The 17,864-nt window shown below is 38.8% G+C and overlaps 2 protein-coding genes across 2 annotated transcripts; both read left to right on the top strand.

Annotated features, from left to right (window-relative positions):
• Positions 1 to 1,552: 1,552 nt before the first annotated feature.
• On the top strand, positions 1,553 to 10,136 carry taok3b (TAO kinase 3b). The gene is made up of 8 exons (XM_046067865.1): positions 1,553 to 2,255; positions 2,972 to 3,208; positions 3,368 to 3,496; positions 3,647 to 3,850; positions 4,806 to 5,045; positions 5,624 to 5,836; positions 6,143 to 6,325; positions 7,699 to 10,136. The coding sequence occupies exons 2-8, from the start codon at positions 3,023 to 3,025 to the stop codon at positions 7,858 to 7,860; spliced, it is 1,317 nt and encodes a 438-aa protein (XP_045923821.1). The 5' UTR covers positions 1,553 to 2,255; positions 2,972 to 3,022; the 3' UTR covers positions 7,861 to 10,136.
• Positions 10,137 to 12,263: 2,127 nt separating this feature from the next.
• m17 (IL-6 subfamily cytokine M17) lies at positions 12,264 to 13,846 on the top strand. Its single transcript, XM_046067247.1, has 3 exons — positions 12,264 to 12,339; positions 12,794 to 12,942; positions 13,104 to 13,846. The coding sequence occupies exons 1-3, from the start codon at positions 12,285 to 12,287 to the stop codon at positions 13,587 to 13,589; spliced, it is 690 nt and encodes a 229-aa protein (XP_045923203.1). The 5' UTR covers positions 12,264 to 12,284; the 3' UTR covers positions 13,590 to 13,846.
• The last annotated feature ends 4,018 nt before the right edge of the window (positions 13,847 to 17,864 follow it).

The raw sequence follows: 17,864 nt of genomic DNA, 5'->3' as shown, positions 1-17,864 counted from the left end.
GGGGGGGGCATGCATACCACAAATTCAATCACTGGACCTCTCGGACCTCAAGAAAAAAAGTGCTCAGTGTACAACGAATGACCCCAACACAACCCAAAACATGTTTCAACTAAAGCAGACCAGATATAAGGTCTGTCCATTTTAATGAGTGTATACATTATATGGTCCTCTAAGCTAAATAGTGATATATGCAAAGGTTAAACGAAAGTGATTTCAAAGGTGTAATTTAGTATTTTTCCACAGTCTTTGCACAGTATTTGTACGTGGTTGCACATGTGCACTTTTTTGCAGTCTTGTGTCTTTGTATTTTTAGTTGGTGCTGTGTAGTCTCATGTGGCTCTGTAGCAATGTGATCCTGGAGGCACGTTCCCTGTATATGGTTGAAATGACAAAAAAAGTCTACAGTCAAATATCATAAAGCAAAACAGGCATCCACGGGGTAATAAGAGTAACCCCCAGTTCTTGCTCAGCGTAGTGGGCAGTAAATGTAAAATGTACGTGCACGTGCCTTCTGCCTGTGCAAAATTACTCTAATTAAGATTTTATTGAGGTGTTGCTATAGGTGATTTGTAGGTGGTAGATTCAATATGTTTTTCTGTGTTTGGATAAGTTGCCAGTATGCTGTCTCTAGATTGTGGTAGGTGGCTGCTATTTCTAGGCACATGAGGTGGTTTCCCTTGTAATTCCAGGTGGTAGCAGGGAGTAGCAAGTGGTTGAAGAAATGTTGTGTGCCGGGTTCAGGTGTGATGAGGAGGTTTCAGAGACTGATGAAGACTTAACATAGCATGGTTTATTGAGCCCGGCTGACTCCAAGTTAGAGCTGTCTTACCTTTTCCTGTTACATCAATTAAGCACCCTATGACATTTCCTTAACAGTTGTTAAGGTGTACTTTATGTTTGTAGTAATCATAGGAGAAGTATTAAAGCTAGCAATAGCAGTAGAAGTAGCAGTAATGAGAAAGCATTTAAAAAATTGAGACATATTCAGCACCATGGAAGAGACAGAAAGTGAGAGAGATAAAAAGTGAAGGACAGGAATAATAACAGAAGTGGAAATATTCTCAAGTCTCTTTGCTTCATTTCATATCAAATAGGCCTAGCCAATGTAGGCTATATAAAAACACAAGAAATGTTCACAGTCCACAGAGGAAAAACATTTTTCAGTGTTATGTGGATATGGGTCTTATTTTGCCATTTTTCTCTAAAGAAAAGGAGGAGTTTTGAAAAAAGATGATTCAAAAATTAGAAAAGATACCATGAAGCTGATCAATTATTAAATACATTGTAACATTTTTAAAAGGAGTGGATTTGGTGAAAATATAATAACAACAGTAACAATCCACAATCCATACAATAAATAATAATAAAAATCAATCATCAATGATATTTATGATTTCTCAAACAAATTCTGATAGAGCCTGATGTTGAATAACTTCAGGCTCGTTGAGATGTGCCTGTAGTATTGCGGTGTCTCTTTAAAGGAAGGGGGAGTGTAGAAGAGGGACAGAGGAAAGAGATGAATAGAAGGCACCAGAACCACCTACCATGACCAAGTGCGCTGTAAATGTAGGACAGAAATTCGAGTGGAATACAAACGGATCATCAAGCGACATATTCGAGGGAAAACCATGTTTGGATGTGCCTTACCTGATTCAAATATTTTTAAATATGGTGCCACATGCGATTATTGGAACACAGGAAAAGTATTTTTCCTCCCAAACATTTTTTGCATTTTGAAACGGAAAAGGAGAGTGGCAGTGAAATATATCCCTGTGCTATCTTTCTCCGATATTCAATGGTAGGCATTGCATAATTCACCCTTATCCACCGGAGCCTTTTGGTTTCTCCTCTTTGGGAAGAGGGGGACGCCAGAAAAAACGACTACGTCCAGTAGCTGCCTTCTCGGTGGTGCCTGCAATTGTTTGGCAATGCCCTTTTCTCTCTTAAGAAGAACTTGCAAACAGTAGCGGGAGAACAAGCAGGGGAAGGATGCATTTAAAGCTGGATGTGTGCTGCATTCAGGGAGATTCGGCAATAATAGCAGCTCTAGCAGAAACAGCGAGTGCGGAGGGCCTGGGAAGCACCCAACCCCACTATCTCCTCCTTTTCCTCCCCCCCTGCAGGACCATGCTTGCGTGAGGGATGAGGCTGTGCACAGGGACACCAGGCCAGAGCTGCGGCCTACTTCTCACAAGAGCCGGTCTCTCGACTGCAAGATCTGTGAACACATTGCCACCATCAAATCAGCATCTTTGGTACGCAGCTCCCTCTCTCCTCCGTTTGCAAAAAAATACATACGCGTGTGTGCGCGCGTGTTAGTGTATGTGTGCGTGCATGCGTGCTGGCGGCGGGGGTGAGGAGGGGAGGGAAGGGGTGTCTGTGTTCTCAGCTGTACATCTGTAGTCATGGCAACCAGATCCTGTTAATGGATGTCATTTTTTCCATCCTCAGCTTCCCCCTGCCTCTGCTGTGTGTGCATTGCGTTTATATATATTCCATATAAATCTCTGCCTGATGTCTGTTACCAATGAGGTTTATTTTTTGTCAGATTGGAAATGGTGCGTTTCCACATCTTCTCCCATGCAATTCTTAAATATTCATTTGGTTTTGAGCCTTAAAGTGGCATCATATAAATGTTAGGTATGCATCAGAAATGGTGCTGAAGTGACTGATTCATTCATGTTCACCTCTTTTGTATGAAACTGATGCTGACAGACACTGATACTCTCAACCCTAACGGATTGTCAGACTTCTGCATTATTTATCAACTCTTGTTAAGTTATTGAGTTACTGTGGCTGTGCAGTAATGAGATTACTTTTCAGTGTGCTTCATACTGTATGTGGTCTGTTTTAGGCCATGGCCTCTGTCTTACCAGTTGTCCCCTTTTCCTCCCTGTCTGCACCATGTCAGTTGTTTCTCTCTGCCTGCTCTGTTTCTTTTACTTCCTGCTTCCTGTGTTCCACTGTCTAGGTCATCAGGTAGATCCAGGAGCATGAGCAGGACTTTGAGCTGCGGGAGCAGATGTCTGGGTATAAGCGCATGCGGCGGCAGCACCAGAAGCAGCTGATCGCCCTGGAGAACAGGCTAAAGGCCGAGATGGATGAGCATAGGCTCCGGCTGCAGAAGGAATTAGAGACACATGCGAACAACACTTACATTGAGCTGGAAAGACTGGCCAAACGGCACGTTGCTCAAACAGACAAAGAGGTACAGCCTCAACAGCAGGTGTTACTTATGAATGATGTGGAAACTACAGAGTGATCAAATTGACTTGAAGCCAAACTTCTGTCTGTACAGGCATTTATGACAGTTAAGACATCAATGAAGGGTGATAATTTGAATATTAATATTAACGTGTCTTCACAGATGAAGTCAGTTGCAGCGGAAGAGAGGAGGATCCAGCAACAGATTGTTGCTCAGCAAAAGAAAGAGCTGACGACTTTCTTAGAGAATCAGAAAAAGGAGTACAGGCTTTGCAAAGAGAAGATCAAAGAAGTAAATATCACGGACAAGATGCAGTGAAAAGTTTTTGATCACATTTATTATATATATTCAGTACTTTCAATGTGAAACACATATTCTATGAGATTGTTGTCAGATAATTACACTCGTTTCGTTCTGTTCTGTTATTTTTGTGTGTTATAGGAGATGGACGAGGACCCTTGTACACCCAAGGAGGAGAAGCAGGAGCGTCTGTCCAGGCACAAAGAAACAATGCAGCGCTCTCAGGCTGAGGAGGAAGCTCATCTGCTGGCCCAACAGAGGCTGGTCTACGACCGGAGCTGCCGGGCTCTCAAACGCAGGAGTCTTGTCAGGAAGCACGAGTTTGAACAGGAACAACTGAGAGAGGTAATGCGATTTCCTGACATTACATCATGTGTAATCAGACAATGCTGATAATCCCAAAATTAAATATCACCATTTTGGATGTGGCTAGTGGTGTTTTCAGATGTTTGGACATAAGAGCATTTTGTGAAATGATTATTGTGATTCAGGGATGACCAAATCAAGATCAGATTGCATAGAAAAATTAGTTCCTTTATATGGAGGACTTTTGATTGATTGAAATGTCAGTGATAAGGCTACAACTAACAATTTTTCATTATGAATCAGGTGATTTTTTTTTTCTGATGAAGCAATTGCCATTCTGACCAGCTTTCCAAAAAACTAGGGTACTGACATTGTATTTTTATGAAATGAAACAGCACATCCTCACATTGGGAACCTGGAACCAACAAAAGATTTGCTATTATAGATTTGCAACACAACATTTCCACAGTGGGAATTAACAAGGCAGTAAACATGGTGGCCTTCAGTACAACCCACATTAAGCTGAATTAAATTAGCCATATTATAAAGGATTTTCAGACTTGCCTTAAGAACTTATATTTCTAACACTTCAAACAGTGAGATTGAATGAATCCACTCACAACTTGAATACAAAATTTTACATTTTACTGGAACTTTACTGGAAAAAGCTAAAAAGAAAGGTAGAATGAGACACTAACTTGCATGTTAACATCATTATATTTAGTGTGGTTATTGTTAAGGTTGTCATTTACTAATTTTATCAGGGTTACTTGCAACATTAGTAAAACAATTTCCTCATGAAAGCCTGTAGTTATTACTTTTTTTGATCAATTTAAAGTTGTGCGTCATCTACATAGATTTATTAAAGAAGACACAAGATTTATTAAATATATCAGCAAAAAGAAGCACTTTAAGTTAAAAAGAAGAGTGCCTAACAGTAAATGTTGAAAGACAACAAAATTAACCAGTCAAGTGTTGTTCTTCACTGTCCCAGGAGCTGAACAAGAAGAGGACCCAGAAGGAGATGGAGCATGCCCTGATGATCCGGCAGGACGAGTCCACCCAGGACATGGAGCGCAGGCAGCTGCAGATGCTGCAGAAGCTGCGTATCGAACTCATGCGGCTGCAGCACCAGACAGAGCTTGAAAACCAGGAGGAGTACAACGGCCGGCGGCAGAGGGAGCTACACAGGAAACATACTCTGGAGCAGCGGCAGCAGCCCAGAAACCTCAAGGTGCTAGGAACTTTCCCTTTGCCACTATATGCTTATTTAGTGAGTTGATACCCAGTAAACTCCTTTCAAGAGGTTTCACAAGTTTGTTTATAAAAGGGAAGTGACATGTTTCGTGAAAAGAGGATTTCATAATGGGTTTTAAATGAAAGCTCTGCAGGTACTTTTTATCTGTCCCCTCTACTATTCTACTCTTCTGATATTTGGTTAACCTATGTCAGAAGTGCCCTTTACCCCTTTAAAGCTACAATGGAGAGACATGAAAGCTCACTTTCATGCCCGCATTAATGAATGAATTATTATTGATTTATACCACTTAACCCACTTCAAAGTGATTTACTCTACATTAGCAGCTTGAGAACAAGGTGAAATGAAATGCATACAAGTTGTTATGTTGTCAGGTACTGAGCCCATAATCTAAATGAGTCAGTCAACTAAATTAAGAGAGATGCTGAAAGAGAGTCCGCTGTTTACTTTTTGATTTGTTTTATTGGTCAGTAGAATAATTTTGCATCCACATTAAAGTTTTATTATCTGACTGTAGCATGAAAGAACAGGACACTAATGTGATGTCTCTGTAGACGCTGGAGATGCAGATCAAGAAACAGTTTCAGGATACCTGCAAGGTGCAGAACAAGCAGTACAAAGCTCTAAGGAACCATCAGTTGGAGGTCTCTCCCAAAGGTGACCACAAGAGCATCCTGAAGAGCCTAAAAGAGGAGCAGACCCGCAAGCTCGCTATACTGGCCGAGCAATATGAGCAGAGCATCAACGAGATGATGGCTTCACAAGCGGTACGAGGATCCTGAAGCATCTTGTCATGCATAGCAAAAGTGGGCCTCATTCATCATTTGTATGTTGTATATTTATTTGTACAACACATTTGCTCTTCACATCAAACTAATGGCAACAGTCTACACGTGCATTAACTTTTTCCAACTTTATCACACATTTGAATTTCTAGAGGGCTGTTTAATGCCACAGTTGTTTTTCTAAATCTTTTGCAAAAAAAATTATTGGCCTGTAGTTTGACAAATGACGCCCAACCTGTGCTTGATGTTAATGTGTTTGTAACTACCTCCGTCTTGCTGGGTCTCTAGATGCGATTAGACGCAGAGCAGGAAACCGAGTGCCAAGCTCTGAAGCAGCAGCTGAAGCAAGAGATGGAGCTCCTGGATGCTTACCAGAGAAAAACCAAGTCACAGATGGAGACCCAACATGAGCGAGAGCAGCAGAAACTTGAGCAGAAGGTCTCCATACGCAGAGCGCACCTTGAACAGAAGGTGGGTTTAAGATTGAAGTCATTATAAAATACTTAAATGCATGCAATAAATAAATGCAGTGTGATACTATATAGGAAAATGACCTCTGGATAGGAAGGCAGATTAATATCCAGAAAGACACCTTATATGGTCCAGACATGCTTTCCTGGACCTAGTGAGTTTGCAGTTGGAGGGCAGTGTGGATGGGGGGGTTCCACCAACTCCTAATGGTTGGTTTCAACCACAAAGTTAGGGGTCTCTCATGTGTCACATCCTCGTTGTGCTGGTGAAGCTCATTGCGGGCAAGTGAAAACAAGCGGCTGGTGACACTGGAGCTCTGGAGCCTTCTTCTGGTCAACAACAGAGTTAGTGAAAAGGATTGCAGTGCACAGGAACCTGGTCATTCCAAATTGGCAGAAAACTGGCCAGGAAAGGTGTATTCATGGGGGTGGTGCTAGAGGAAAACCTAAGGAGTCATTTAAAAGGTGAAAGGTATGTATTATTCAGAGGCTTTTGTTTGTTTGCTAGGAGTTGTACAGACCTCAATGCTGTATGCATAAAATATAAGAATAATTGCAAAATCAAACAAACTTTTTTTGTTTTTAGCCACGCTAGTGGCATGGCTCTCCGGTCCACCACTTTGTTCCAGACTGAAAAATTTCATGGATGGATTGCCATGAAATTTTGTGACATTCCCATTTGCCTCAGCTATTCTTGCTGTAATTAACAAATGTTAGCATGTTAAAACTCTAAACTAAGATGGTGAAAATACATATTTACATGTTAGCATGCTGATGTTAGCATTCAGCTCAAAGCACCGCTGTACGTAAGTGCAGCCTCACAGAGCCGCTAGCATGGCTGCAGACTCACAGTCTTGTTTTTCTTTTCTTCGGACCTTATTAAAACCGAATTTGTAGGGGGCGTACTGAGATAGGAACCCTTACCTTTACCAAAAACTGTGCTTGCACATTAGATGAAACAGACAAAATAGAGAAATAACCATAAAGCATTTTTATTACACCAAATAAAGAGACAATTCATTTATAAATGGGCTATGCATAAAACATATATTCTCCTTTTGTTTGAGAAGCTGGACTATGTAATGTAGTAATTGTGCTTAAAAATTATTAATTGATAATGAAAATGATTGCAGAATAATTATATGTTGATTGACATGTAATTGTTTTATCTTTAGATGTGAATACCACTGACAGTAAGATTACTATTTTATGAACTACGAATATCTCCACTAACTTTCATAGAAAGTAGCTTTTGTGGCATCATTCTGTGAAAGAGTTACAGACAACAAAGTCCCATCGCTAGCTGGGCAAAACACTAGCTTAAATTTAGTGCCCATATAACAAAATAACCCCCATCATGTTTATACATTACAGATTGAGGAGGAACTGGCCACACTTCAGAAGGAGCGTACTGAAAGGATCAAGCACTTGTTGGAACGCCAGGACAGGGAAATTAACACTTTTGACACAGAAAGTAGAAGCCTCGGCTTTGGAAGCCTGGGATCTATGGACTTCCCCAAAGAAGACAACAGATGAAAGTGGATTTATCTTTAGAGGACAACATATCCGTGCCCTTTTCATGTCCACTTGACCATTTGTCACATCCATGGTGACAGAGCTGGATAACTTTCTCTATTGCTTTTCTTCTCTCTTAGATATTGCATCTTTGAATCGAGGCGTTAACGTGCAATGAGAACTTCTTTTGTGAAACTTGAAGGGGGAAAGTAAAACAAAATAACAACAACAACATGTCAATAAAAATCAAACCTAGTCAGTGTAACTCAAAACGTATGTGTTAAAAATAACAGACTCTTTCCTCCATGCCATTTCCTCATTTTGGTATGAATTGAATAAATCAGGAAATTTTAGTAAAATTGGCACTTTGATATGTTTATGGTAGAAACCCATCATGTTCGTATGATGCCTAATGTGTGTGTTACATGGAGGGACATTGTGGAATGTGAGCTGCGGACTCCCCCGTGGTGTTAAGCTGCTTTGTCTTTTTTATTAGTTTTATTTTACTTTGTTCTATTTCTTTATTTTAAGCTCTGAATGTGAATATTACTGTATGGGGTCACTGGATAAAGTCAGAGTTTGTTAATTTTTTTGGTTATGCTTCCATATTGCATTCAGTATACTGTGGTCCCTCACTTTTCTAGGCAACAGTTCTTACCTTTTCTTTCATTTGATATGTAGGATCAATTGGCATTAGCTTGATCAATCAGTTTATCTTATCACAACTCAAGATCCCACTTGGTAAAAACTGCTTATTATTGCATGCACTTTAAGGACAAATTCAGGTTGTGAAGTGAAGCATGAATCTGTCAGAGATTTTAGCTGTTTGTAAATAAAAGCATTTTTGTTTTTGTTTTAAGCCTATGGATACTGGACATAAGCGCCATATTTGATATGATAATTTCACAAATGCCTTTATTTAAGTTGTGCCTGAAGCGGATTTTAGTTACGTGTTTGTTATATCTATATTTTATTTACTGAGGCCGGCACTATTTTGTTTTGGTTTCATCCAAACTTGTGAATCATTTAATGTTCACTAATCAAAGTTCTTGTAAAGGAAATGGTGAGAATTGTGCTGTATAACTTTTGATATGAATATTTGTACATGAGAATATAGCTAGAACATACAGAGATACTGGTCTATGACTGATAACAGAGGTTAATGATAAAGATTTTGCTTCATTTTTGTTTTATAATATAGAGATATGGTCATACAATAGCTTAATATATTGCTAAGTCGAATGACTAGACTCTCAGATTGTATACATGCTGGTGAATGGAACTTCGACGTCTTATGATATCAGTACGATGATCTTTTGTGGGTCAATGGTTCTACAAAAGCAAACACAACATGTGGGTCCAGATTGCATTTGAGTAATTAGTGTCTAATTATCTGATTTACATATTTTTTATCATGTTCATTATGGTCATTGAACAGGTTGCACAATGTTTCCATTTCTACTAAATGGAAAGATAATTGTTTGGTGCTTAATTTATAATACCACCTTTAGCCTTGTAGTTTTTTGTCTTGGAGAAACAATTGATTTTTACAAAATGTTAACGGTAAAGCATTTTGAAACCCCCTCTGAGTCAAAACACTACTAAGTTTTTCAAACACTCATGACATATTTAGAGTACCCCATGCAGTGAAACCCTCTAAGTATATGTATGAAAAAATAAATACTATTTTATCACAGGTCAGTTTTTGAAACATTGTTTAATGTGGTGGTCTTGCAATCCTGTTATGTTTGGCAGGTATTTCTTTACCTGTTTTTTTTCTTTTCATTTCAGAGCCACAACTTGTATTAATGTTCGGTCATATTCCTCACAGGGCTGAAAGGTGGAGTATGTCCCCTGAATTAACAGAGTATTTTAAATGAAGGAATATAATGACGTTCAATTTCTGATGGCAATAGAACTTAAATGCTCTTGTTTTACACGTAGAAAACTAAATTCTGAATTTGTTATGTTTGACCAGAGTGTGTTCTGAAGTTGAATGGCTCCTCTAGATTTTTCAGCCTTTTACATTTTCACAGACTTTCTGAAATTTGATGAAAACGTTTCTCATATGCAGTAAGGCCTTTTGTCTGGTCACATATAACTGAAGCCTTGCGGACAAATGGTTCCAAAAAAAAAAGTGCTATTGGGATGCTTGAATAAGGTTTGCCTGAGAGCTTCAGAACAGATATGAACTTACAATTTGTGTGAATTTTAAGTCACTAGAAAGATGTATTTAGTTAGAATAAAGGGGACTTTCCTAAACAACCTTATTCACCATTTCCTGTGCAGTACAAAGACAAAATAAAAGAGATTCTGTTGAAAAAAAAGGAGTCTCAATCAACATCCTGCATTTAATGACAGTGCATCTCTTATTGTTTTGTGGTTGATTTCCTTGTAATACTCTCTTATGTGGTCTAGGATGTCTCACTTTTGCTTTTCTTTGGTGTGATGTGACCACCGTGACCTTCATTGTATCAAATGCTGTTTATTATGATTTACTGTAAATCTGGAAACATACGTGCAGGTTAGGGTTGGTTGCAAAAACCAGAACCTTGAAAGGGGAACAGGAGGTGAGAGGGAAGCTACACTGCAGAGCATCCTGTGTTTTCTAGGCTTCCTTACATTTCAGAGTAAGCTTACTTGATTTTGATGTTGATTTGGGGCTTTTTTGGCATGACTGTACTGTATAAGCTGGCAGGAATCCGACTGTAGTTTCCTTGAATTGTCGACGTTTGCGGCACCATCTGCAGCAGTTGCCCGCCTCACCGCAACCCCTCTTATTATCCCCTGGGGCAACTGGAAAGCCCCGAGAATGGCAGAAGAGTGGTTAGCCTTTACCTGCATTAGTGCTGACAGGGTTGTGGTGCTTCGAGTTCCCCCTGTCTTTTCTCAAGTAGTCAGTGGTTTGACAGCAATGAAGCATATAGTTTGGATGCTTAAAACAGAGATGTTTTCACCATCAAAAAAAGGTGGTAGTCATGTCGCTTCTCAGTGAGCTGTTTCAGTTTCAATGCGAAGTTAACCTGTAGCTCTCACACGGATGAGAACATTTCTGTCCTGTAGTCTGAACTCCCATGAACTCCAGCTGGCTAAACACACATCATAAGGTGTTTCCAAGCAGAATTATTCCTCGATGTTTGTGGTGATGGTAACAATGATGAGATTAGACAACATATGAAAAACCCAGTTTGTGTTATTTTCATTTTTTACATAATCCTCCGGTTCCTCCTCTCATATTGCCTAAACAACTCATCGGAGGATGCAACACCATTGTATGCCATGATGTGATCATCCTCTGATAATGTGAGCACAGCCTGTCAGAAGCTTCAACTTATGGTGTGATGACAATGACATATTGCCTACTTCGGCTAAGCAGACCCTCCCCTTTACGCACATGTAAAAGTTTCTGATTGAGAAATGCATTTCCTGTGACCTTGCCAGTTTCCTGTGCAAATGCCCGCAAGAATATATTGTTGCAAAAAGACCCACGTGGTTTGAGGAGCAGTTGCAAAGACAAAATTCAATGGAAAAGCTTCTCAGGGATTGTTTTCATGTCATCTCTTATTTATTTCAGACCCAATTCTACTTTAAAAGACACTTGTCTGGTTGATACCAACTCTACCTCAAGAGTCACCTTTGTCTTAGTTGATTATATAGGGTCAAATTTGTGAGTTAACCGCAGTAGCATCCGTGCACTAATGAGTGCATAGGTGTGGTTTTGTTGTTGAATCATCTGAGTCATATTTAAGCCAGGAAAGCCATCGGAAGAACCACACAAATCCCTTTGTTGGTATTAGATTGTTACAGCATGGTGTGCTTTCACTCCAGTTTAAGGAACTTTACATATAACTCCAGGTTTTTACTATGTAGACAGTGCATAAGAAACATCATCACTGTTCACTGTGATGAGCTCACTTTTACTTTTTCACACCATTAAGTTCTCACCCACATTCTCTAGAGGGCGGCAAAAAAAAGCATGTCAGTGAACTGTATCAAAGGCTGGTTGGCTGACCTCAGTCCTTAAATTATTTTCATGCATGTATGACACTGTTTTTTCTTTTTTTAAATCAGCCACTTCATGTTCTTAGAGTGATATAAATACATCACATTTGTGTATATTTTTCCATGCACAAATAAAAAGGAAGTGCTATTAAAAATCATTTGTGCTGCACTGTATGGTCATACATGTAATAATAATTAGAAAACATCCCTACATGGCTGCTCTGTGAAAAGTCATGCAGGGACATTGCCCACTTGTTTAATATAGAAGAAAGAAAAAAAAATGCACATCTCAAAAAAAAGGACATTCTGGGAAATTTGGTTGCCTCACAAAGTGCACGTCATTTCCTCCTATGACAAATGTGTGGTTTCTGTCTTTTAAAAAAGTTTTAAAGGAGTGTGATTATGACGAGTCCGCGCAATTTGCCGATGATACTGAGGGGAGAATGAATGGTCATGTAAAGAGTATGCATTTTCAACAATTCATGCAACCAGCAACAAGTAAGTTTACATCTACTTTTCTATTCAAATATTGAAAAACAATTAAACACAGTTTCTTCTTTTCTTGCCATTGTGCATGCTGTTGTGGTTATTTTCAGTGCCTTATTGCTGTGCAGCTGCCTGAAACTGCTTTAAGTTTCAGATTCAGAATTTACTGCTTCAGTTTTTTAACAGTTTTTTTCAGCATCAATGAAGTAAACTAGTGTTTAAACTGTTTGACAACAATGTTTGTAGGCATCTAAACATACTGTTAACTACAGTAGGCTATATGACTTTATATATTGTCTGAACTGATAATATAGTTGACTTTTGGGGGGTTTTTTTCTTGCTGAATATTTGCAAAGTGAGGAATCTATTTTTATCCCTCCTGCCTTCCACTTGTGGCTTTAAAATGAAGTTCCCCTCGCCGATGGGATGTAGGATAACCTTAACTGACCAGTTCCTTTCTCCTCAGCGTTACTCTCTCTCCTGCTGGTTATGGCTGTTGATTCAACAAGAACTGTGGCAGCAAGCAGAAACCAGCAGTGTGGGAATTCACTGCAACAGACTTTGAAGCTAACCAGACTCATACAGAAGGAATCTGTTGACCTAATCAAAACATATGTAAGTGCACACATAAAACTGTTGTATCTTATTTTGCTGTGTTAAATCCTCATCTGCTTGTTCAGTACGCTTTTAAACATAGTATGCCGACTATTCCTTTTAAAGATGTGTGGCTTATTGGTATCTGATTATCTTTTCTTTTTTCATTTTTTTTCTCGCAGAAAGCCTCTCAAGGAGAAATGTCAGAGCTCTTTTGCAAGGTGTCAGTCAACAACGTCCCTGACCCCAACATCTCCGGCCTTGAGCCATCACAGAGGATAGCGAGCATCTACACACATCTCCAAGCCTTCTTCCCACATTTTAAACGGGTGTATGAGCAGCAGACAGACTTACAGTTACCCACAAGCCCATTGCTGACCAAGCTCACGGCCGTCAGTGCTGGCAGCAGGAACCTGGCAGATCGCATTAAAAGCTTTTATCAGAGCCTCTTCCCGAACCTGCCGGAACCGGAGCCAGCAGGGGGGCCGACAACACTACCTCCACCCCAGAATGTCTTCCAGCAGAAGGTCTACGGCTGTGTGGTCCTGAAGACCTACAAGGAGCTCCTGTCAAATATTTCCCGAGAACTGAGGACTCTACAAAAACAAAGTGTGCAGAAGGACACAAAAAAACACACTCTTTTTCTGAGGATGACCTCATGGCCTTAGACAGTCAGTTTTCAACAATAAAGATTTAAACATATGTGTGAGTATGAAGGTGGCTGGTACATCAGTGAAATTATTTATGGTATTTAATATTTATTTTCTTGTGTGTTTCTGATAAGACGAGTGCTGTCAAAAGAGGGTAAAGGGGCCCTATGGAAGTCATGTATATTTAATTTGTCTAATATGTTATGTAAGGTTCTACTTTGCTGATGTAAACTTATTTGGTGTATAAAATTATTAAAATATACTTTGCATCTGTACTTCTTTATGATCTCTTGTTTTTTTGTGGTTGCATCTATAATGTACAATTTCAGCGACATGGGAGTGTCTTGGAAAAAAAGACAATGTCAAAAAAAGTTAACAGATTTTCATGCATTACACAGACTTATTTGCTGTACTTAAGTATCTGTTTCTGCACTGTTGATAAAGCTAAATGTCTTTGTTTTTGACAAATGTTAAAAATAAAAAATAATTTGAAGCATCATGCGCTGTGCACAGAATCAGTCCATCAACAAGGGTTAAAAGAAAATCAGGAAGCTGCTGAGACGCTGACTGTGTGATATCAGCTCAGAATGACGCATGTGTTCGGCACAAGGCTGCATCAGATAGGAAAGATTTCATGAAACTGTCGAGCTGTCTGGCTAGTCACAAGGTGTGGGTGTGTGTGGGTCAGATAACTTTATGTGTGGTTTGAGCACTTGCATCCTCATATAGATGGAGATGCAAGTGTGTGAAGGGTGGGGTGGGGAAAACGGAAGAGAGGTTGAAATTCTGACCCCTTTTTTAAATGGATGAATAGCAGACAATGCATGCAAACTTGTCATCTGTAAATATACACGCACATGCACATGCACACACACACACACACACACACACACATACATATAACAGATACTAAATATGTTTGCTGGAATTAAGTAATGCTTAACTAAACTTTCCTCAGATCACAAGCTCTCAGGAAACTGGAAGTAGATGGGGGATTCACTGTAGGTCATAAATCAAGTTCCCTGTTGTAACTCTGCTTTATTTAAAGCACAACACAGAGGGCACCTCAGGGCAACAGTCATTCTTTAGTCTACATTTTTAATTCATTTCCACTACCCACTTAATGCTTTACAAGACCATAGAGAGCTATGAAGTCAGCTGTGAAACCAGCAGATACAGCTTTGTGAAAGTGCAGCTCACAAAACGCTCTCTAATCCACCTGACTTGCATGTTTTTGGCTGTAAGAGAAAAACCTAATTATCTGCCCAACTTCAGCACCAACGTGTGCAAGAACATGCAAACCCCAACAGAACTAGATAGCTGGAGATTTAACTCAGGACCTATTGAAGTTTCTGTAACATATATAACATCGCACAGTTGCTTTGGATAAAGGTGTCAGCTAAATGAATAAATGGGTCAATCACTGAGAAAATGTGTCAACTTCTGCACAACTGCAATTTATTGTATATATTCTGTCAAACTACTATTTCAAGGTCAAGAAAAAAAGGGTGGGTAAAGGAAAATTAATGGTTGCAAAGCAGCACACATAATTCCCACATTCCCATTTAAACATGAGATTAAAAACAAGACAATGAGTCTACAGCCAAACTAGGAGCTCTGTGAGGATGTGCTTCACCTAATGCTAACATGAGCATGCTATCATGCTCAAAGTGACAATACTAACAAGATAATGTTTGCCATGTTCACTATCATAGTTTAGGGTGTTGGAAAGCTAATGTTTGCTAGTTGGCAAGAAACGCAAATAGTGTGTTGATGATGGCAATGTTATTGGTTTTACATGGATTCGGTTATAAGTACTGGACCAAACTGAAATTGTGACCTGATGATGGTGCTAGACGTTAAGGCAGATACTTGAACTAAATGTTATTTGAATCCATGCAGCATGTAGAGAATATTTAAATTTGTTTAAATACAACAAAAAATGTCAACCTCATGACAGTGCTACAGAAAGTGTCAGGGGATCATAAGACTACATCACCTGGGCTAATCCATCTTGTAAACATCAAGTTATTTCACTAAATAAGTAAAAAACTTGAACTGATGGCTGCACTAGAAGAAAATTCAGTGACTGCCAAGCTCGAATTGATCCTCTGGGGACCTTGAATATCTTTAGCAAATTTTGTGTCCATTCAATAATTGTTGAAAAATTTCAGTCTGGACCAAAGTTGAAGGTCGACTGACTGCTTTGCAAAACTTAATGTAAACTATGAATTTACTACATTATTATCTCTCTTATCCATATAAAGAAACATTATTATTCTATTAGCTGTTTGGATATAATTTTGATAATAGATAGCAACAATAGACCTTAGAGTGACCTTGAGCTGAATAAATTATTATGCTGACCAAATGTTATAGATTCAAATAGTTGTAGGGATTGTTTAGGATGACTAGATAAGATAGATAGAACTATATCTGTGCAAATGAGTGTAGAATGTGCATTGTCATTCAGACAATAAGTCACCTCTTCCAGGAATGACTTCCTGTAGCAGTACTTTACTTTCTGCAGAGCTTAAGGAGTCTCTGACTGAAGACACTGTTGTCCGACGAGTAGTTGGTAGAAGTGTAGTAGAGTAGAAGTGTTATAATTGTGAGCACTTTGTGCAAAATCCATCTCTCCACAACCCAGCACAGAGCCAGCCTTCTTAATCAGCTTGGAAACATGAAAAATACTCGTAGCACATTTACAGCAACATGTCTTGACAGAACTTAAGAACACTGAAACACAACCGATCAATATCCAGTGTGACTGTCCAGCAATGAACACAAACACTGGCAATTAGAAATCTGAAACACAATTACTTATGTGATATCTTATTGAAAGATATGGACAACTTTACAAAGTAAAAACCTAAATAACACAATGACATCAACCATAGAAATAGACATATCTTTAATGAATCAGGTGCAGGTATATTGTCATTTCACATGATGTTCATACTTTGAACTGTGGGTGGCAGTATACACCATGAAGAGCATCAGATGTGCTGATGGTTTTCTTAGGATGTTCATCACTTGGCAGTCAAAGGATATACTTAAAATATTTTAGTTATTTAAATTAATATACATCACACAACAAAAAGACTTGCAAAAGCTGGGCACACAATAAACAGGTATTGATAAATGCCCTTAAAGAAAACAAGTCAACGTATTGGCAATTTTAACCTTTTTACTGATAGTAACAGTAGTATGAATCTGACAGGAAACATGAGGAGGAAGAGAGGAAGTGGGTGCCAACAAAAATCCCTAGCCAGACTAAAACTGGAGATGTTGTGGTCAATATATACGATAGACATCAACTTCTGACTACTTACTTTATTTATTCTTACGCTGTCATATACATTTTTTTCTCTGTTTCTCCACTTTACCATAAAGGATTTTGAGATTACTGTTCTTGACGTTGTTGCTAATAAATGTGTGTATTTACCACAAAAGTCGCACCAAAAGACTGGAGTTATGAAACTGGTACTAGCTCTTGAAACAAGAGCTGTTACTATCGAGAGTTTAAGATTAGCTTGACATCTCAAGTGATTCATTTTAAGTTATTAAAACTTCTGACGTGATGGGGCTGCAAAAGCTACGTTCACGTGTTGTATCTTACATTGGAATAAAATGGGTCTGTGGTTTTAAGGGTAGTTAGACATAAAACTTTGACCGTCAAATATTACAATGATAATAAAACAATTAAAAAAATCAATAATTTATGATATATTGAAGGCTAAAACTAAGTAATCTTTCAACTGTTCATAACAATAATGATGATGATAATTTCCATATTCCCCAACACAACTTGTGACTTCTTTGCATTGTTAAAGAGAAGTTGCTGCATGTAAAATATTGGAATGAGATAATATACACCACAGAGCACATAATTAACAAAGGTTATTTCCATGAGTCATTCACTCCCTAAGGTTATGTGGAATTTTATGAGAAAGCCTCAGGTGATTTGCGCAGTGTTTTGTTTCCAAGGTTCATGTTAACTAAACTGTAAAATGTCTCTATGACTAATTACCCTGTGTTTTCAACAATTATAATAATCTTTCGAAGGCGAGGCAGAATGGAGATAAAATAGATTACGACTTGTATCGCCTCCTCTTTTTAAATAAGGACTGATGAGATAATGCCTTTAAGCATTTAATCTTGCATGACAGCACTCCCATTTCCTTTTTATCAGAAACACACATCATGACTTGTCAGATCAGTTTCATGGGGTCTTTTATTGTGCAAATGTAGTGTGCAGAGCATGCACCAAGTGTCATATTTATAACATGA

Source organism: Micropterus dolomieu, linkage group LG13, assembly GCF_021292245.1.
Source record: "Micropterus dolomieu isolate WLL.071019.BEF.003 ecotype Adirondacks linkage group LG13, ASM2129224v1, whole genome shotgun sequence".
NCBI lineage: Eukaryota > Metazoa > Chordata > Actinopteri > Centrarchiformes > Centrarchidae > Micropterus > Micropterus dolomieu.
Note: the sequence above shows the minus strand (reverse complement) of the source record. Positions and strands in the feature narration are given on the sequence as shown.